Raw genomic sequence first — 23,571 nt, 5'->3', positions numbered from 1 at the left:
CAATTATTAATTAATAATTACTATATTTATAGTTGCTATAGGTACTTTATATCAAAATATGTAAATATAAATTATAAAGTAAAAAAAAATATATATGCATACAATTGTAAAGACATAAATTAAATATAAAATTATTATATTTGCTAAATGATGTCATATATTTTGTTAAAATTAATTGTAGTTATTATACTTTTAATAATTTTTTTGAAATAAAATATAAGTAGGTAGCTGGTAATTAATGTATAAAAATATTTTACATCGCTAAATTATTATGTAGTATTGGTATATTTTAAATATATTAAAAAAAAAAATTAATTAATATTAATAAGTTAATTGACAAAATTTAGAAATTTCTTACAGCTATTTATTGTCTTATTATAAATTCAATATTTTAATTTTTTAATGTTTGTTTTGGTTTATTTTATTTATTATTCATAAAAATTTGGTTACTCAAATTCTATAAATGTATTTTAATCTGCATAATTGCTATGATCATTTAAATTTATTGTTAAATCTGGAAACTATTAATTATTTATTAGTTTTTGATGCAAAATCTGTCTTATATGGTCATATGCTAGAACTTAGTTTTTGAAGAGATTGAAAATATTTTATGGTTTTTGTGTAAGTTACATGATAATACATAAAGAGCTATTATGGTAGGTAACAGGTAAATGGAAATGAGACAATATTTTATAGTAGGACTACTTGATTGTCTCGTAAGGAACATCATATCCCACAAATCCCTCTATAAAGTAGAAGTTAGTCAATCGGCCCATTTGACTCTGGCCACCAAGTTGACAATAAAATTACTTAACAAAGGTTGTTCGTTAAATTATTATTAGTCAAATAATTAAAGAAAATTATTTAATAACTACGTTTTACTATTATAATTTATAACTTTGTTTAACCATAGATTAGTAACACTTTACACTAGTGTTAATTCTAAGTATATTTTCAAATATTGGGAAAACAAAAATAAAAATTATGGAAAATCAGGTATTATCACTCAAAACCGGCGGCATATTTTCAACTTTTTTTGTGAAGGGGGAGTCTAAAAGATAATAAAGTTTACAATATTATAAAAAATACAATATTTCAGTTATGAATTAATAACTATAGGTACCTATTATTACTTTTGAACCTTTTTTTTCTAGAAGGGGGTCTTGGTTACTGATTTCATTTTTAATAATATCTAATCGTTAATATTAGTTATTAATTTTTTATTACATATTTGATAACGAACATAGGAACGTATATCAATGACAGTAAAAAACCGCTTTCTAAATTAAGTCATTCTACTGGCTTTTAACTACATAAATAATTTATAGTCTTGGAAAAACCATGTTTTGATTTTTGAATTTCGAGAACTACGATTACGAAAGATAATATTAATATTAATCTAATAAAATAATGTACAATGTACCTATAGCTTTTAGTGTTTATTCAATACCTCAGACTTCAATTGTCTGTTGTCTGTTGACTTAGTTGACTGTTATTTAGTACCTACTTTAATATTTCAGCATCAGTAGTCAGTACTCAATACGCAATACACATGTATTTGCCAACATTACCGAGTTGCGCGTGAATGTAAAATTTACCAATAGTTTTGTACGTATTTATACTTTATAGTGTAGTAGTTTAATTAAATAGTAACTATGTCGTCTAAAAGATTGTCATTTTAATGAAAAATTGCAAAAATACTTTCCATTTATTAAAAAACTTAAACTTATTGACCATTTAAATGTACACTGTACAACTTGCCATTAATATTTTTATTATAATGAAGAATAATTTATAATTTTGGTGTCCCGGATTTCTTAAAATTTAATCTAATCACCCTAAATAATACAAAGGTAATAAATCTCAAATTTGTAATCTATTATCTATTATTATCTATTTTTCATTTTTTCCATCACGTATTATATGTAATATATTAATATGAATTATATTGAAGATTGAGTCATTTTTTATTGTGCCAAAAATTACAGAATTATTAATTTAGCGCATGGAAAATTTTTTTAGTCAATAATCATTATAATTGATTAATATTCGTAGCGGTACAAAAATAATTCAATATCTTAAATAGTTACATTGTACATATAAAGTTAATCAACAATCAGCATCAATACATGGATAATAGTGATAATACCCAAATCTGTTTGCGAAGCACGATTGTACGCTTAAATACCTACACCATTAACTTCAGCAAATTTAAACGATGCTGCTGCTTTTGACAATTTTATCATAATTCATAACATTACACGCCCAGCGCCGGTAGCACCTACAAACAGTACAAACTGAGAAAGCTCGAAGGAACTCTTAAAGTTCATACTTCTTCAGTGACCACCTATCTGATCAGTCCGCACTGTCCACAGTCGTCATTCGACATAACAACAACAACAACAAATAACAAAAACAAACAACCATTCTGGTGACCCCGTGGAGTTCATCCACCTGGGGAATTTGGCGTGGTCGACGAGTGGCTACACTGCGCAACCGGAACTAGAACATCGTGGTTACAAAAACGTCCCGAATACAATCTCCAGCGACGGCCGTCGACGTCGACCAATCGGCGAACGCCTGTGCCCTAACCGATAGATACCAACCGTCGTCGGACAATAGCAGCTAGCAGCATCTAGCGTATACGATGGGCACTCGGTAGTTCGTACAGACAACAGTAGGACAAAAACAGAATAACGAAAACCTGAGAAAACAATAACAAAACCACAATATTTCGTTACTCCGTACGTTTTTTATATTTTTATGAATGCGCTGTACGCCCGGCCGCGTCCCAGTCACGTAACGTCACGACGACGGCAGCGATTCACAATCACAAATTCACAATATTGCCACCCGCAGTACTCGACGCGATCAGATTTCGGTGGCGGTGATCAACGCTACGAAAGTACGAAACGTCCGTTAGGATAGTAATGTAGTATGCTATGTCCGTTCGCCTAGCCATCGGGAGGACGGCCGGAAGCGTTCAGCAGTTGCCCATTCAAAATCAAACGGAACGACGGTCGTCGGCCGTTACATCGTCATAACGGTCATTGTCTCCACCATTGGTCGATAAATGAATAGGTGAGACCGCACGCTAGTTACATATTTGCCTGCGTATCATTTTTTTCTTTTTTTTTCTTTTATCTATTTACACGTTTATTTACACGACATAAATTATTGGTCGTATCGCTTTTTCTCATCGTCTGCCGCACTAAATGACGTTGATGGGTTCTTACACGCTTTCTGCCCTCGCCGTCACCCCGGTGTCAAATTTTTGGTAGGTAGTCGTTATATTAGTTCCGGGAGACGTGTCACCCAGCATGCTTAATTTTGAATTTCACGTGACCTTGGTTCGTTGTCGGTTGAACGTTTCGAACGTTTCTAACGCATAACTAGGAAAACGTGCACTTTTCCGGCTGACTGCCAACGAATCTGATGATCTGATTGACGATAAATTGAGACCAAACTGAAAATTGGTATGAGGAACGTATAATGGGGTTTTTGTGATATGTATGTATGTAGAAGGGAGGTGTGATGGATACACGATCCCATGTATTTGCGTGAGAAAAAAAAGGGAATGGTAATATTTTTTGATTCTTTTATTCCGATATAATATTTATTTCAACAGTATTTGCTTACTGTTTGTGTTATTAAAGAATTTTTTTTTTAGTCAATATCTGAAAAATCGATTTTTGAGTTTATTTATATTGATTGCATTTTGAGTCAATAATATATACTTTTTATAAAATTGTCATATTTTAACCATGCCTAATTGATATTTATTATTTAATTTGATAAATAATTACTTGGCAGTCTGTTCATAGCATCCTGTACTTGTTACATAGTGATATTATGAATCAATTCAATTATTTTTATAATATGTATTTAAGTATAAACAGTCACACATTTGATAATTACATATTATGTTTTTTCTCGATTAACAATGTATAATAGTTTACTTTGGTTATGTCAAACATTGATGCATACATTGAAACATTTATATTTATTTACATAGGTATCGTACAAACTATAGATATAATAGATTATTATGTACCTTTGTGTAAACTATTTTATTACCATAGTGTTTATTTTAATATTCTGCAAAAACTAGATTCGTTGATTAATTTTAATAATTAATATTTTCATTGTTTTTAATCAGATTTTGGTGGCTGAGGGTATAGATAATGAAATTGACATTCACTATTAAATAACAATCATAATAGTTAATAATTTATTTTGTATTTTAATATTCGTTATAGTAAGTGTATGTGTATGATTGGTAAATGTTAATATCATTAAATTACCTTATTAGAATATTTGTTTCATAAAAAAGATTATTAAATAAATAGTTTAATTTCAGAATGTATTAGGCAAAAATGTAGTGAGTTGTTTAAATACAATTGATAAATGTGGACTGTGATTATTGTATCAAATACCTACATATTTCCTTAGAATTTGACAATAAAAAATGTCTTACATGAACAACATATTGTTAAAATGGTGTCTAAAATAAGTTAAAGCTACAAGCTTGTGCATCACTAAAATATGATTTTTTTAATAAATAAATACAATTATTAAATATTCAAATATTTTGATCTATGTAATATAGAAAACAAATATAACAGGTACATGTATCTAACCAGGTAGGTATTGCATCAAAATACATTTAAAAATAATAATGATGTTATGAGTGATCTACTTGTTGTTTACTAGTGTTGCAAGCTATCTATCATAATTTTGTGGCCTGAGATTTTTTTATACTAACCTAATAATAATCATTAACTATGAGTCCCACATACTGTTAAATAATAATGTAAATTATGTATACAAAAATTAGCTTAAGAAAATAATACGATTTTATAAATACAATTTTTTATTGGTAAATATGAGATCTTTTGCTTTTAATTATGGGAGAAGTAGAATTAAAAACTATAAGGAACTACTATCTACAAAGTATAAGGTGATACATGAAAAGTTTATTCATATTTGAATAAACTTGGATAAAAATATAAAAACCAGTGAGAATTTTGTAGATATACAATTAAGAGCCTATAATCAGTACATTGAATTTTAATTGTATATTTAAAAATTAAAATTCTATACAACTATGCATTAAACTAAGAATTTAATTTTTAATTGTTTTCTTAATGACGTGTGAGAAATTTTTTATGTTTAATATACTAGTAGCAATAATTATATTTTTATACAAGGAATTTATTTTTAAATGGATATATTTGTATTTTTTCTTTTCTTTATGATAATATTTTATAAATTAAAATTGATGAGGGTTTACTTTTATAATTTTTATGAACTCTAGTGTATGCAATTTGTAAGTATATTTCTGGGACATCACATAAGATACCAATGAGATTATTACAATTATTATGGATCCTTTATATCATGACCAGAATAACATATTTTACTTTTTGATGAATTATTTCATATTAGGTATCAAGCATAACCTTTGCCTAAGTGTTTTAGTTCTTAAAAAATATAAACAAGATTTTTTGAAATTATTTTATTATACTTAAATTAAAACAATAATTGTTATTTATAACTTTATTTAATGTAATTATTTACTTAAACATCATTGTTTGTTAAATATACAATTATATCTTGAGATATTTATCTAATATTTAGCTGTTATAGTTTTATACTAGAAGCTAATAAAAAAAATACATTTTTGTTGTTAACTAGCAGTTAATTTTAGTTTTTTTTTTAGTGAAAAAGTATAAATAATTTTAATCTATTTAAGGTAGAATACAAAGTATTTAAATAAAATTGTTATGGCTGTGGATTCGTGATGATAGTTGGATATCAGCATTGAGTATAGATGAAAAAAGAAAAATGTGATTTTAGTCACTACAATTTGATAACATAACAGCTTTAAATTTAAACTCTATGAATAAATTCTCAAAACTACTTGTAAAACCAAGTTTAAATAATTAAAAAAAAAAAAATTTAATTTGTTATTTGAGACTTTAGGATAAGTCTTGATTTTTCACGTATATTAGAAATGTAATTTTATTAATAAAATAAATTTCAACAGACTTATATCTATTTATTAGTTAATTTAGGCACCTACTGAGGAAAAGTAATGTGCAAGTTATCTTTCCTCTAATTTGTTAATCAAAAGCCTTAATATTGTACAATAAGTATATTACTATTTTATTTATAAAATAGCAAGAAAGTGATTTTTCTTAATATTTATTACAATATAAGCCAGACATCAAGAGAATTGAATGCTTATAGTCACTGGAACAAGTAGAGGTGAGGTGTTTGGTATGGTAGCCAGTAGTCACTCCCTCCTCCCCCTAAACCCCTAACAAAATCTTAACGATCCCCCTCAAATAATTTATGAGTAGGTAATTAAATCTAAAGTTTTACATTATTAATATATTTTTTAATATTGTACTTATTATTAGCTTATTTCACACCTAACAGTAAGAAACTAAAAACATCATCCTATTTTTACATCGTTTTTTTTTTGATATTTTAGTTTTAAAGCAAGACATGATTTTGTGAAATATTACAATTTAAAAGCACTTAGTTAATAGTCTTACCTTTAAACTTAAGAATAATTCATATGATATTAACATTAAATTAAAACTGTTGAATATATTGCTATGTTGAAACACGGAGACTTCACATGCGGGGTAGCATTTACGAGAGTTATTGGATATCACGTTTCAAAATGTAAAAAAAAATCCACTAGCCTTGGCATACCTATTAGTTTATGTGGCGTGTGTATGAAGAGGGATGGATCGAAATAATAATTTTTTTTTTTTTTTTAGTTTTGTATTGTTGTTTTAAGCGTAATAAGTAATAACTGTCTATGTGTATATTTCTAACTTAGTGGACTCCATTTCATCTTTTAAATAACTACTTAGAACTTGTATACTAGTTAAATTATCTTAAAAAAAAAAAATCATCGTATAAATACATGTAATGCTCTTATCTTTAAATTTGAGTCAATTCCATTAAAGCTAGTAAGGTTGATTTTGCTGAACTCCAATTTACGGTTTTGTCCGTGAGCTAGAAAAACAAAATAAATAGCGCATTAACATTACAAGAGATCTGATCCTCTCTTAATGCATAAGTATTTTATACAGCTATATATGGTTTTTATGATTTTCTACTACAAATTTACTATATTTATTTTTAACTTATAATAATTAAACCTAAAAATAATTTAATAAGAACAGCAAATTCTTGATTAACACATTTTTTATTCAGGGTCAAAGATATTGTAAATTGTAATGCATAAATTAATAGTCCTATAGTAAAAATATTTATCTAACGTTAAATATTTTAAATGTGTTTTGGTAAACGCTGAGAATCGATTTTAATATAAAATTTTAATAAAAATTTGCTTATGATAGAATAGATACCTATGTGTTTTAAAATATATTTTGTAAATCAGGTAATGCCGTGATAGAAAATGTATGTAAAAATGTTTCATATTAATAATATAATATTGGAGGCGAAAAGTTTTTTGCTAGTTATAATAGGTATATTCCTGTATCTATTGATGAAAATAGTATCTAGTTTGTATTTAATTTGAAATTAATTTTCGATTTTCTAAATTAGTAATTTTACTATAATATGCAAATTAAAACATCCGATAACATGTGAAAAATATAGAAAAAAATCTTGTCAAATGTTGCTTTTTGTTCATAGTAGTTTTAAACTTGTTTTAATTATTAGTCATACATTAGGTTTCATGAAATTTTTATGCTTTATAGAAAGTAAAGGCTTGAAATTCTTAAATTTATATTTATAGTATTTCAATAATTTTAAACAGTGTGCTAGCGGATAATAAAATAATAAATTAACTCTAATTATTAATAATATTCTCTATCAATTAAAGTTCATAAGAATTAGTATTAGAAAAAAAATGAATGCGATTTATTGTTATAACTTTTCTTTAATCACAAATAGGTGTGAAAATTTGAATAGGAAAATTCCCTTAGTATTTTAAGTATAATTAGTGGATGCAAATATTCTTTTTCTTGCCGCGGAGCCGAATATTGTGTTATTTTATTACGCTTGCTTTCTAATTAATGTTTTTTTTATGAATAATATATTAATACATTTATGTTATGCATAATGTTACAAGTCTTTTATCAATATTTTTCACCAGAAATTAGATACAGGATTTGTTTTCCACCGTATTTATTTTTTATGTAATTGTACATTTATAATTTTATATAAGGAATGTAGTACCAATAAGTTTGAAGTTAATAATATATTACTAAGAAAAACAGAAGTACTGCACTTTCATAGGAACACAATGTTTAATAATTTTTAAAAAATCAACGTAAATGGTAAAAAAATGTATGATTTTATTTGAAATTGATCATTATATTTTACAGAGAACATTAAATTTATCGTGAATTTTAAAAATGGATAGTGTTTATATCAAACAACTAATCGAAGTTTGAATGTTTTCGAAATATAATATTGTATTTTTGTTTTATTACGATGGATCAAATTGTGGGTGAAACGATTTGTATAATTTAATAAGTAGATTCGGGTATATTTTGTTACACATAAATTTATGCGGCAATATGTTTTCTTATGTTTGCATTAAAAAATATATGATATTGCAACATTTTTAAAGGTGTTCGAGACCTGACTAAAATGCAAGTGTTTTCTAGTGACTAGTTCTTTAAATTATTATTCAATGTTGCATCACTTAATATATTTTTTTGGCTGAGCCCCTTTCTTCTCTTGTTAGGAAATCAGCTTCCTCTTTTTTTCTACATGTATAACAAGTATTCATGTCCGTAATGCGAATGGGAGGGGTTGTATTGCTGCTTAGTTGATCCCCTAACCAATGCCCCAGCTGTCTTGTACCACCTGGCCTCTGTTCTCCCGCCATACAGCAATAGTAGTGTGGTATTATAGTATAGCGTAGTACTTTACGTACGTATTTTTCTTTGTTCATTATTTTGAACTTTTTTGATTTCTAAGTTTATTTTAAAAAGTAAATATTTTCGTTGAATATCTCCATGTCTAAACGACCCTATAGCTGCGTGAGTGGTTATCAAGAATATCAAAATGTTTATAATAAACGAATGCATTTAGTACCTCAAAACGATGAGTAAGTCTTTAAGTACATAGTATTAAAAATTTTTGTGAAAACTGTTTTTAATGATATTTAGTTAGAATAAATAACTTTAACACCAACAAATAAATTCTATAATAATATTGGACGTTTGTTTTTATTTTTTATAAAAACTTCTATTGTTTTCTTCGTATTACAACATATATAACAATTAAAAATAATATACCAAAATGCTGAAATTTTAACCTTAATTGGCTTATAGATATAAAACATATACATTATGTTGAAGTTTTAGGGTCTGATTTGTAAGCACTTTTGTCTTTATTAATGGTTAATCATACTTAAATACGTTTTAGTTATTTACTGATTAAGAAATATACATACTGAAATTAAAACACAATTATCACATGACAATTATTATTTCATAAAATTAACAATGTTATTAGTACCTAATAACTAATACCTACTTTTTTTATTTAATATTAAAAAATTTTAAAAATATTTTTTTTTTACCAATTTTTGTACTAATTTATTTTTAATAAAACATGTGTTTTTGTGAAAATTTAAAATTACTTTTTATCATACTATACATTATATCAGTTTTTATATTATTTGTTTTATAATTAATTATGAATACTCCAGTATAAAATTGAATTAGTATTATCAGTTTTCATATTTTTTAATTCCAATTCGATTAATGTGATAGGTTGTTTATCATTTAAATTTATTGACGTTTTACTAAAAAATAATTTTAACCTGATTATTTAATTATTTATATATTTAAGTTAATGCTCATTTAGAAACTAAACTAACAAAATTAATAAACTGAATTAAAATACTCAACATAGTGTTTTAAATGTGTTTTTATTTTTTATTGTAGTAAGAATATGTGTTGACATTTATAATATTGTATATTGTATTTATTATTTTGTAAAGCTTATTTTTTCTATATGAATGCTACTATAATTAGTCTAGAATGGTATACTCTTTAAGAAAGACCCAGGAAACAGGATTCACGGTCTGTAACTCTCATACTTTATAGAAATGATTTGGTCTCATTTATATATTAATATAGAGTTACTTTACATTTTAGATATGTCATAATTTATAATTCTTAAATAAAACTTAGATTTTATTTTTGACAAAAAATTATTTATTTAATTATTTTTATTATTTTAGTAAATCGAGAAAGGTCTTGAATTTACAATATAGTTGTACTTGGTACCAATTTAAATCATTTTTTGAAAGCAATTATTATTTATTATTGTTTTATAATTTAACTGTGTAGTATACTATTATTCTGCTAGTTGAGTATTGATAAATGACATGGTATTTCTGTATCCTGTCAGTTTTGTTTTTTTAAATTAAAATTTTTTTGATACAACCATTTCAAACTGAAAGTGAATACACATAAAAAATGCTTCTAAATTATATGATAAAAGTTATTAATGGTTATAGTTAAAATTTAAATGTTGCATATATTAATTTAGTAACTGAATATTTTTATTATTTATTTTAATTTTGTAGGTCCAGATCAGGTTATGATAGTGAAACGGATGATGGGGAAGATTCAGATGATTATGCGATGCCACTTGGCATCCCAATCGTATCTACTGAAGATGGTCGACGGTTGGTTGAATATAAACCATCAAACCACTCTATCAATAAGGGTCGCTGGACCAAAGAAGAGGTTAGTACTTTATTAACAAGTTTACTGTTGATAACGCGAAATGGCATTCATTAACATGTGCTAAATGACACTAGTTGGCATCATCTACTTAGTTATTAAATGTATTACAATTTAATCAATGTTACAATTAAATTATTAGTTTATTGTTAGTGTTTCTTACAAGTATTATTTTATATTCATAAGCAAGTTGTAGGTGCATTAATATTTTAATTTTTAAGATTTTATTGTCACAATAAATATACTCAAATGTGATATGTGATTAACATATTAATAAAAATAAAATCTTTTTTTATATAATATACATGTATTTTGCTATATATTTATTGATATTTTATGTTAATATTTGGTTCCTTTACAGGATATGAGGCTAAAACAACTTGTAGATGAATATCAAGAACGATGGGATCTTATAGCCCAACATTTCAACGATCGCTCAGATATTCAATGCCAACAACGATGGCACAAAGTTGTGAATCCCGATTTAGTAAAAGGGCCTTGGACGAAAGAAGTATGTTCATTTTGTATAAAATATAATAAAACAAAATAAACTAATTAATGTTTTCATTATTTTGTATTATAGGAAGACGAAACTGTATTGGAACTTGTGGACAAATATGGACCCAAAAAATGGACTCTAATAGCGCGACATTTAAAAGGCCGAATAGGTAAACAGTGTCGTGAACGATGGCATAATCATTTGAATCCAAATATAAAAAAAAGTGCATGGACAGACGAAGAAGACAGAATAATATTTAGGGCACATAGTCAATGGGGGAATCAATGGGCTAAAATTGCAAAGTTGTTACCAGGAAGGTAGGTGGTGAATTAATTATTGATTTTGCTTAAGGTTATAATTAAGACATCCATATAATATACATGTACATTATATAATCACATAGATATAATTGACATAATTATCAAGGATGGGTAAGATACTCAAAAATAAGTATCTCAATAATACTAGATTTGGAGTATCGAGATACTAGTTACTCGATACAATTGTTTAAGATATGTATCTTAGATACTTAACCTTGATTATTGCTGTATTCTCTCCATTATTGTTGATCCAATATTATCAAAAGTAATTAAATAATGCTTTAGTTTTGTCGTTTTTAAAAAAGTGATTGATTAAATATTTACTTAATGTATTTATAAGCAGTAAATTTTTGTAGTATAACAATGAAGTAAGTCTGCATCTAGTCCCTGTAGGATATGGATATCTAGTATAGGCATATAAAATAATGTTATCAAAAAATACTCAATACATTAATGCGGTACTTTGAAAAATTAATTTTTTACGATTATTTTCTTTCCCTATCTGTTTTTCCCCTGACTGTTTGACTATGTTTTAATTTAGTAGTATAACATGTGTAAAAGGCACAACAAATTAAAATTCATGAATACCATAATTTAATTGCAATATTAATTAATTTCAAATTATTGACAATTCTTATTTTTACTATCATAATTAATATTTATATTGCAAATACATATACAATTGAGTAGTTATAGATGATTTCCTGTAAGCTGAACCTACAACTTAAACAAAATTGTTTTTCAACCCATTAGCCATGTTTAGTTATATCTGTGAACTATGACACACCACACAGACATTGAACAGGACTTTACGTCTTTACCATACGTCTGTACCTATATTAGATATCCATATCCTACGGGTACTAGATGCAGCCTTACTTCATTGTTATGTTACAGAAATTTACTGTTCATAAATACATTTAGTAATTATTTAATCAATTACTAAAAAAAAAAAACAAATTGGTTAATTTTATGAAAATTATTTAATTATTTTTGATTATGTTGGATCAAAAATTGAGAAAATACAGCAATAATCAGGATTGGGCATGATCTTTGATGTAAATATCTAAGATCTTGGATACAATTGTATCAAGTATCTAGTATCACGATACTGATTTTTGAGTATCTTGTTTATCCCTGGTTGTAGAGTTATATTTTTAAAATACATATAATAAAATGTTATACAATTAAAATAATTAGGTACTAATTGTTTTATTTTGAAAATATTTAGGACTGATAATGCCATAAAGAATCATTGGAATTCAACTATGCGGAGGAAATATGAAATAGATGATAAAGGAGAAGTATATGGTAGGAATATGTTGAAGCCTAAAACAAAAAGTATCAGAGCTCCAATAGAAATCAGAGAAGAATCTAGTAAAAGTCAACCCAATACATCACAAGTTAATCAATCAGAATACATAACTATTGATGTTCCATCACAAGTAATTTGAAGTCTATACATTTATTAATATTGATATATTTATTTCCCTTAAATATATATTTATATATATATCTTTTTTAGTATTATAGTTGGATGCCTCCAAAATATATTCCAGATGATACTCAGTCTAAATTAGATCCTGAACAAGATGTCCGGGATAAAGCTGAAGTTGTTGCAGCTGCAGAAGTTTTGAATTCTTTAATGTCAACACCTCAAAAGAAAAATGAAATGAAAGTAAAAGATGTGTTCAAAATTAATTATAAATTAGAGTCTCCGCCTAGACCGGCTTCAGTACCCTTGCAAACTAATTCACCATCATGTTATTCACCATACAGGTATAAAAACAAATATAAATGAACATTAATTGAATGATTTGAATAATGTACTATGTTTTTAGATTATTTGAGACTGGAGGTTTTATTGAAACTCAACAAACTAGTAATAATATTGTAGGTAGTTCTCCTGATGAAGGATATGCCGAACTTCATCTTGTTACCCCTTCAAAGACGCCAAAAAAAGAAATTTGCCCAGAACTTTGTAAGTAATATAATGTAAATTATAAATCAATATTATAAATTTTTAAAATAATGAGTTGCAGATTATCAGTATGATGCTGTTACACCAAATAAATCAAATCTATTTTCACCTAGTAATAAAGTTACTCGACGACGTAGGAGTTTTTCGGAATATCCTGAAATTGGCAGTGTAAGTAAAAAATGTAAAAAAGCTAATTTTGTTTACATTACGTATGGTTAGAGTATAAAATCAGTGTAGGTATTTCACTTAGTTTTGTTTTACATTTTTGAAAAGCTTTTATAAGTTTGAGAATTAATATTAGCACATAATGTGTTATTTTATTCAAAGGTAAGATAATAATTGGTTTGATTTTTTAATATATGGGTGCTTATGTATGGTTTTTCATTAATATACTGTATTTGACACAGGTACTACATAAAATATGTATTTAAATTGTTTTCTAAACATATTTAACAGTGCATGATATTGATATGATATTTTTTATTCTGTTTTTATTTCATAACTCAATTTTTTATTTATTTTACATTTTTCAAAGACTGCACAACATCTATTTTAAATAGCTTATTAAAATAAAGTGTCATGTGTAACATTGTTATGACATCATCTTACAGTATTTTTAATAGAATGACATCTATTTTATAAATATATCATAATAGACACGACTATTTTTTTTTAAAATTACTATCTAATTATATTTTATCATTACTTACTATATTTCTATTTTAATTAAATACTTAATATTTTTTATTAAATTCTACATTTATATGTATCTACCAATTATGTCAAATACTGTGTACCAATATCTCAGCAAATCGTGTAAAAGATGCATTATTTAATTTAAAGGTTATGGGACACTTTTCACTTTAATCCTGGTAAATATTCAAATTAAAAGTAATCACAGTAAAACAAAATTTTTTAATTTTTATTAACAATCAGAGCATTTAAAGATTTTTAAGTGATTACTTTTGTATGATTATTTTATGGTTTTCAACATATTAAATGTATTACATTTTAGCTAATTATTACTAGCATTATTTGTACATATTTAATTTTGGCAACATGCCTATGATTAGACTCAAGTAGATAACCATAGTTATTATCAATGCCAGTTATGAATTTTAATATTTTTGTATAGTTAACATGGTTTAAAATTAAATTTACCATACATATTAAAAGTATTCTACATTTGCATAACAGTTCATTAAATTACAATAGAAAATGCTCTTTGTACATTTAATTTGTTTTAAAATTTTACATTTAACCAAATACATATTTTGTTAAAGTTGGTCAAACTTGCAATTTGCTTAAGCTCAGTAATTAAATAGTAATTTATAAGTTAGCCATGTTTGGCTGCTAAAATGTTTTGAAATTACATAAATTTGTATAAGTAATAATGAATAAAATTCTATTTTTTTTAATATGGTTTTATCTAAGAGTAAACATTAAGTAGACAAAATTGGTACTTTTTTAAATTGGGTTTGATTGTTTGCTTAAAAAAAGATTGAGATGTGTGTGTCTTTGTGGTCTAGACTATTTTGTCAGGCTTGAGCATACCTGGAACGCCTGAAAAACGAACACCAATAAAACAACTACCGTTCAGTCCCTCACAAGTATGTAAATATGTTATGATTTAATCTCCAATGTATATAGTTTTATACTTCATTAAATACTACTGTTAATGTATATGTAATATGCATGTAATTGATCCATTTGTAAGCAATTAGTAATTTTGCATTTACAGTAACAGTTTTTGTAGTTTGACTATACATGGTTATAATGGTAATCATTTTTTTCTTATATATATATATATATAATTTAATATTGGTGAATTTCAATTATTGAAGTCATTTCATGGTGTTATGAAGTATTTATGATTTTGAATAGTTAGAAATTCATTTATTTATCTAAAGATTTATAATAATAATATTTGTATTGGTTTATAAATTACCGATTAAAAATCAAAGGGTTGTTGTTATTTAGCTTTGCTTTTAATTAAATAATTATTTAATATTTTCTAAATAATAATAATATTGTATGTATAAGGTTAAAAGGTTTATTTTTTTTTTGTTTTATTTTTATTTTGCACATAGTTTTTGGTGGTTTTGCATTTCTACTTGTTTTATTTTTGTAAATAATTTATTTTAACATTATAGTAACAAAAATTATATAATATAAATTAAATTCATATAATTTTATTGTTTTTCACATGGCAGTACTGTTAAGATATTTATTTTTTGTCACTTGATAGTTATAATTAATGTTACTATAGTGTTTCCACCTTCATAAAAAGTATAATTATTATATGATTGCTATCTTTTTTTGCCAATATGTTGTATGTCTAATGCCTTTAATTTGTTTTATTAATCTTAATTGCAATTTTAAACACCAGTTAATTTTTTCTATTTTACTTTTTAGTTTTTAAATAGTCCATCATTATCATTTGATGTTAATTCATCTTCAACACCTGTCAGGCGTCTATTACCTAGTTGTAGTAGTAAACCTAATGAAGATATTAGTGATCAAACTGTAAAATCTGAAACCTTAGTTACACCAAATTTAATTTATAAATTTGCTGGAAGAAGCCGTGATGATGTTAAGACTCCAGAAACAACTCATAGAATAAATACTCCTCACACACCTACACCATTTAAAATTGCCCTTGCCGAGGCTGGCCGTAAAATGGGTGTAAAACATCTAGTAAGTTAAAATTTAATATAATCCATTTATTTTTAATATACTCATAAACGATATATTATTAGGTTCAATCCCCATCAGCTTTAATTGAGGATATAACTGATTACATAAAGCAAGAAGATCGAGTTAAAAAAGAATCAGAATTTTCTGATTCACAGTACGAAACCGATAGCTCTAATATGTTTTGTGTAATAATTTGAAATATTTTCTACATTTAACTATATATAATTTATTTTAAAAACTTTTTAAAATTTTATAGGATACTAATGACATAGCTGCATGTGGAAAAGAAAATGCAGAACCTCTTTCACCTACACCTCAAAAAAAAGCAAGAAAATCTCTTGCACCTGTGTGGGCTTCTCCAACAGCTTCTTGGAATCAACCTATTGACTCATCTGTAAGTTTATTATTTTTATAATTATTTATACTTTATATAAATCATTAGTATAACTATGGGTGCTAAGGAGTGCCAAAAACACCCCAGTTTATTGTCTCTATAATTTCATATACTTAGATTAAACAAATGTAATTTTATTTTTAAAAATTTATTATTAGCCCATATTTTATTATCTCCTGTATTATATTAATGTATTGGTTGCAATTATCTACACGAGCTTAGCAACTTATATACTTAGTATTTCCTCAGTACAAAGATTTAAAAATGGCTAAGAAACAACATGGATCCTACATTAGTGTTATACTAACTTAAGTAAAAGTTAAATATCTTAAGCATTTTGACTATTAAAATTAATTCAGAAAAAATAAGAACACTTTAACTAATATAGACAAAAAGTTACAATTTAGTATGAAACACAATTCTTAAAAATAAAATGTGTTAAAATATTTTTTAATATTAAAGTATAAATATTATAATAGTTAAAATTAAATATTGGCATCAATTAAATAATACTATAAATATGTTAACTCATGCAATTATTTATTACTCATTGATTTAATTTAAATTTGGCTCATTAGTGAAGTATAGTGACAGGAGATGAATTGATATTTTTTTTCTACTTCTTGCCATATATGCCACTATTGAGCCGAATTTAAATTAAATTTACGAGTAATAAACGATAGCATTGTTGATGCCTATGTAAAGTATACTCGATTTATGGTATTAATAATGTGTAATATTGGGTGGTCTTCTTTGAGTATTACAGTATTACTTAATTGTAGTAATACTTCTCTTATAAGTTACACCATTGATATAATTAATTTTTGATTGATTGTATGTTTTCTACTTAAAAAAAATAATGTATATATGTTACAACTAATGTGGTATTGCCAGAGCAACATGAACTGTGAATACAAACAAATAATTTGTAATACTGATCATTCATTTTATTAAATTTTTACATATTATCTATATGAAAAACAATTATAGTAACCACATTTTTATTTACAAAAAAATTTATTGTTAGTTTTATTCAGTTCAATAACATTATTTAAATGTTCATAACATTTAGATTCCATTTTTAAAAAGAATTGGAGGAGATTTATGCAAACTCTATTTAATTAATACTTTACATGTATGAAGCAGTGCCTTATAAAGTACAAAAACTTGACTAGTTGTTGAAAATATTAATTATTTTTCATATATATTATTGACTGATTTTATCATTATAGCTATTTTATGATATTGATTTGACCATATGGGAAAACTATAATTTTTAAGTAATAATAATAAAAAGTCTATGGAGTTCAATTTTAATAAAAAAATAAAATTATAAATAAAAGAAATAATATTAGTTAATTTTTTTCATTATTCCGTAAATATTATATAAATATAATTATTATTATAATTGTTTTAAAGTATGCATGATATATTACAATTTATAATCAATATTATAAATTATTTGTTTGTATTCCTGAATCACAACATTGATCAGTATTTCAAATTGTCTGTAATATATATAATTTTTATTTTTGAGAAAAATAAACTTGAAATGCAAAATCTGTTGTTTTTTTAGTCAAAAACAATTAGAGAAACAAATGCTGAAGATGTTTATTCAACAAATTTAGTTGATGATACTAGAAACATCTTTACATCTGAAGAATATTCAGCTTCAAAGGTAAAAATAAAGTTTTTTTTTACCATCCACACTAATTTGGTTTGAAGAGTGAATATTATATCATACACCAAACCTGCCACTTTTTATTGAGTGTGCCAGTGTTTAGATTTGACATTATTTTTTATTGATTTTTTATTTCTCGTAATTTAGATTTTTTGTTTTGTTTTGTTAATATTTTTCAGGTATTTGGGTGAGTAGGTCATGAAAAAACCTAGTTCTTTTTACTCTTTAAAATTATTGCACCCTTAGATCAATTAGGATAAATAATTTAAAGTAATAGTTCTGCACCTCACTTTTGAATACTTAGTTTCAATCACTCGATTATTATATTGAAAGTATTTTTAATGTATGTATAGAGATGAGTAAAGTTATGTTTAGAGTTCTAACTTTTATGGCCATACATGAATGCAAGTGAATGGGATTAAGATATTTTTAAATTTTTAAGCGGTGTATTAGTAATTACTGCAAAAGCACTTGACTATTATAATCATTATAATTTACAAAATTTTAAAATCGCCAAGTTTTCAAAAATATCAACAAGTACCTAGGAAAATGTAATTAAAAAACAGACATGTCTTATTTCTTAAAAATTTTAAGAACATATTAAAAGAATTTATCATTATTTGCTATCAATATTAAAACATTAAAATTATTCTAACTTCTAATTATGTTATTATTACATTGTACAAAGTGGATAAATAAGTATGTATAGCCTGTGTCCAATAAAAAAATTGGAATAATTTTAATGAGTAAAATTCATTGGCTCTCAAATTTTGTTAGAACTTCCAATGGGTGAATGATTTTATTGCTTTTATAAAAGGCTAATATAGATATTTGTGTCTTCTATATTGTCATACATGTTTTTGTGAGAATGAGAAGTGATCTACTAAGTATAATTTGTTCACTTTGTTATATTATTATATTACACATAGTATTTGTAGAGCACAGTAGTGCACTTGAAGCAATTTTGTTTAATTGTTAAGTACATTGTTATTATTGTATTATTTTAAATTGGGATTAAATAGATCGTTGCACAACCTGTAATTTTTTCACGATTATGGTATTGTGCAGGACAAACTTTATAAGACTGTATTTTCAAAATCCTTACTAACTTTTCACAATGATTAGAAAAGAACTTAATTTATGTCATGATGTTTTTTTTTATCTAACTTAAAATTTTTAACACAACCCAAATCATTCATTTGTTTCTTTTTATATTTATTTATTATAAATTAGCGAGTATTAAGAAATAAAAATAAAATTGAGACTGATAGTTATCTTTTATATAGTGTGAAAATTTCGTAAATCAGCAATAAATACTACTTTACTTGTAAGTCTGTCCTGCATGAAATCATCTGGTCTATATAATCTTGTAGTTACTCAATAATTGTTGTTGATTTTGACATGGAACCACTCTTTAAATACTTTGTACCATAGTTATAATGGAGATTTAAAATTTAAAATTGTTATCAAAATGTTATTAAAATTGTCTGTATTAAATCATTTAAATAGTGGTTGTGTGGCATTTTCCTAAGTTATAAAGGTAAATATTAGCAATATTTTATATTAATTTAAAGAAAATTGAATAACTTCAATGACTGAGAAATTAATTGATTTGTATTTATGTTTCAAAATACATTATATAAAAATTATTCAAAATGTTATTTACCTTTATATTTCCCATTACGTATTATGCATGATTTAATTAAGCATTTTTCAAAATTTATTTCCTATTTAAACAAGATAATGATTTTCAATATAATCTAAATATCAAATATATATATAATGTTTTGAGCCGTTTTACAAATATGGTTAAAACTTGATTCTAAAGATAAGCTTTTGCTTTATTCCTACAATATTAAAATTATCTTTTTAAAGTATTGTTATATTTTAAATAAAAATGTATTTGTTTATTTGAAATAGATCAAATACAACAAACATTTTACATTTGAGAAATACTTAACTTATAATAAATATTAAATGAGTAGTGATGAGTCAAACAAAAAAATGAACTTAAACATGTAAATTAATATTTATTAAAAGAAAAAAACTACAAATACACAAATATTTAATTAATACTTATAATTTTTAACTTATTTAGTTTATATATACCAAATTTTAATTTAAAATAGGTAATGTAGAATCTAATAGTTCTTAAAATACCTATTGTTGTAATAATCTCTGGCCATCACTAATATAAATATCTTCTAAGTCTTATTTCAACCTATTGCATTTTCAAAGAAATTTATTGTTGTTATATTAATATACATAAAAATAGAAGATTTCGCTCTAAAAATTGCTAATAGTGTTATTACATATAGTATTTTTACATGAAAAATAGACATTAATACAATATTTTCTAACTTAATATTTTTAAATACATCCAAATATTAAATTTTGTTTATGTATAACTTGTATCAACTAAAAACATTCAATTTTATGCCAAGCGTTTATAGAATATATATCAATGGTTTTCTGATATTATTTTAACTTAGAAATTAATGATTATATGATAAATTAGGTAAAATTTAATTATTTTGGATTATTTAAAAATTATTAAAGTAATTAAATTTCAAGTCTATTTAAATATAAAAATCTATTATCACCCGACTTTTAAGTATATTTTTAAATCATATTTAAACAAACAATTAATGTAGAATTTAATTATTCTTTGAAAATGCTTTAAATTTGTTAAACATTTCTTTATTTGTATTATTTAATATAAAAAAGTAATAATAATAAGTAGTAGTAGCTATTCGTTATTATTACGGTGATGGTGTAGTAAATGGTGGCTGTATGTATTGTTTTGTGATGACCAGAATGGCTCTACTGCCTCACCAGACGTTTCGGAGACAACAGTTATCCGCAGACAGTTACCACAGTCGTCCGATGGCAGCAGTGTCCTCAAGCGTCTACACATTGGAAGTCCACTCAGACAAAAATGGTCCGGCTTCGTATCCAAGGTATGTGACAATTTATTTTATAAAATTATTAATAATATACTAATCAATTTTTTATTGAAAATAATGTATTACATGAAGAATGATGTGATGTGGAAGATTACATGTGGAAAAACTGTTGACCAACAAGAAATGACAGCCTTAGCTTATCAGTGTTTGCAAATGAAAACACCACATAAAAACCTTAGCACTAAAACGCCTGGATTTAAACCACGGCAATTATCATTTTAGATACTTAATATTTTTTTCTCCCTATTGTATTTTATAACATACAGCAAGTTTGTAAACCAGCGTTATTATAATTGCAACATTTTAAATTGATAATTTTAAATTATTTGAGTGAGTTTTTTTATAATTATTTTGTGTTGTCTCATTTCTGTTGGTTTTTCATATTGTTATTATTTTATTGATTCTTTTTTTTTTATTTTAGTTTTCCATTTTATAATTTAATATTTACATAGTGACCAAATGCAATTTATTAGTAACTTTTCAATTTTGTGTTTTATGTTATTTTATATGAATGTAAATTATTTAAAAATTTTATTTTACAAATTATTCAACTAGTATTTGATTTCATTGTAAATTTTTTTTTGTATATATCTAGTTATATGTGCACGTTTGAAATTTGATATTGATTTCTTTATATTTTTTTTTGCTTATCAGCACTACCATTAACATTATGTTTAATTTTATTTGTGTGATTTATATCATTCATTTGTATTTTAAATGATTTGATTTTTTACCAATTGTAAATTAAATTTGTTTTGAAAAAAATATGTAATATAGTGATTTTAGACTATAATTTTTATTTATTGTCAGTAAGTTTTTAGATTTTAATAGACCATTAATGGTTCCATTAAAAACTTATATTTTTTTATTTTAAACTTTTTTTGATCAGAATACCAAATAATTAGTGTTAGAGGTATGAGTTGAAATTTAATATAAGAGGTCAAACCTGCAAAATTGAAACCACATAAAGTTTTAAAGAATAACCTAATCTATAATCATATTGCTATAAAAATAATGAAATAATTCTTAAAATTTTCTCATTAAATATTATTTATTTATTTGTGTGATAAATTTATTGATAGTGATATACTCGTAGGTTTAAATATCTTATCCCTCTTTCGATTGTTTTTGTTTTCTATGTATCCCTGTTACAATTATTATTCTTTGTCCGGTGAGTGAACATGACAATCCTGCATATATTTGAGACCGGTTCCTCTATAGCAGAGTATTACAAGTATTTTAAGTTCAAATTTTAACAAAATGTATTAATTTCTCGAAAATTTGTAGGTACTAAACTATTTTGTATTTAAAATTTTTTTTTTTAATTCAATTTTTATAGCTAAGGATTTAAAAATAAAAAAATCGCTTCCCCTAAGTAGTTCATGTTGTAATCAAAAAATCTAAAAAAAAATATATCATAAGTTTTTTTTTTTTATATATATTTTATATTTTAAGTTGAAATTTAGACAAAATTCGATTTTTGAACAAAGAATAACAAAATAATAATTGATAACGGAATAATGAAATTTTAGCTTTTTTATTGTAAGTTAACGAGATTTTATAGTATATTATTCTATTTTTATATAAACAATGACGTTTTCAAGTGCAATAGTTTGGCCAAAATTAATTCAACCTGCTTTATTATTTATGTATTAATGTCTATAATATTAAAATAAATTACTTAAACAGAAATAATATCATAGAATACATTGAGTAATATAATATGCAAGTTACACTAGTGACAGTCGACAAACCGTTTTCGCTTAGAATTATTTTGTAAGCAGTGATTCAATATAACTGAATTCAAATTTAACACGTCCATTTAAGTGACCTATCCAGATATCTACTGTATAATAGAACCAACTTGCTCACATTTTTTTATAATAATAAATTATCTAAATAAACCTTGATGGTTATAATAAATAATATAATCAAAAATACAAAAACAATAACTTATAGGTATACCTACATAGTAAATAATAATATATAAAGTATAGTGGAAAATTTTAACTACGAATACATCATAATTGTTAAGTCAAAAATATATCAGTGATTCCTGTTATAGTGTTCCACGTGATTATTTTAATTTTTAACGTTCGGCATGAATAATGTATGTGACAAAAAATGTAGGAAAGTTATCCCCGAAAATATAACTAATACTCATGGTATTGCCTTGAAATTGTTATGATCTCTAAGGAACGGATTTTCATTTAAACAAATATTTTATAATATAAAAAAGTTTATAATACTGAAAAATATCTTCCTACTATGTTGAC

The 23,571-nt window shown here is 24.9% G+C and overlaps 1 protein-coding gene across 6 annotated transcripts; it reads left to right on the top strand.

Moving 5' to 3' along the window:
* The first annotated feature begins 2,650 nt into the window (after window positions 1–2,650).
* Window positions 2,651–21,665, top strand: LOC112600813 (transcriptional activator Myb). Of its 6 annotated transcripts, XM_025348125.1 has the most exons (16): window positions 8,918–9,106; window positions 10,598–10,760; window positions 11,119–11,268; window positions 11,341–11,573; window positions 12,808–13,021; window positions 13,102–13,355; window positions 13,418–13,557; window positions 13,619–13,725; window positions 15,087–15,167; window positions 15,973–16,254; window positions 16,317–16,439; window positions 16,511–16,648; window positions 18,225–18,326; window positions 18,509–18,516; window positions 21,146–21,289; window positions 21,368–21,463. In XM_025348125.1, the coding sequence occupies exons 1-16, from the start codon at window positions 9,015–9,017 to the stop codon at window positions 21,375–21,377; spliced, it is 2,241 nt and encodes a 746-aa protein (XP_025203910.1). In that variant the 5' UTR covers window positions 8,918–9,014; the 3' UTR covers window positions 21,378–21,463. The 6 variants fall into 6 exon arrangements, with proteins under 6 accessions (XP_025203907.1, XP_025203910.1, XP_025203909.1 ...); XM_025348122.1 differs by lacking the exons at window positions 8,918–9,106; window positions 18,509–18,516 and adding an exon at window positions 2,651–3,081 and having other exon boundaries at window positions 21,368–21,665; XM_025348120.1 differs by lacking the exon at window positions 18,509–18,516 and having other exon boundaries at window positions 8,922–9,106; window positions 21,368–21,665.
* The last annotated feature ends 1,906 nt before the right edge of the window (window positions 21,666–23,571 follow it).

The sequence above is a fragment of the Melanaphis sacchari genome, unplaced genomic scaffold, assembly GCF_002803265.2.
Source record: "Melanaphis sacchari strain LSU unplaced genomic scaffold, SCAv2.0 Contig72_pilon_pilon, whole genome shotgun sequence".
Lineage (NCBI taxonomy): Eukaryota > Metazoa > Arthropoda > Insecta > Hemiptera > Aphididae > Melanaphis > Melanaphis sacchari.
Note: the sequence above shows the minus strand (reverse complement) of the source record. Positions and strands in the feature narration are given on the sequence as shown.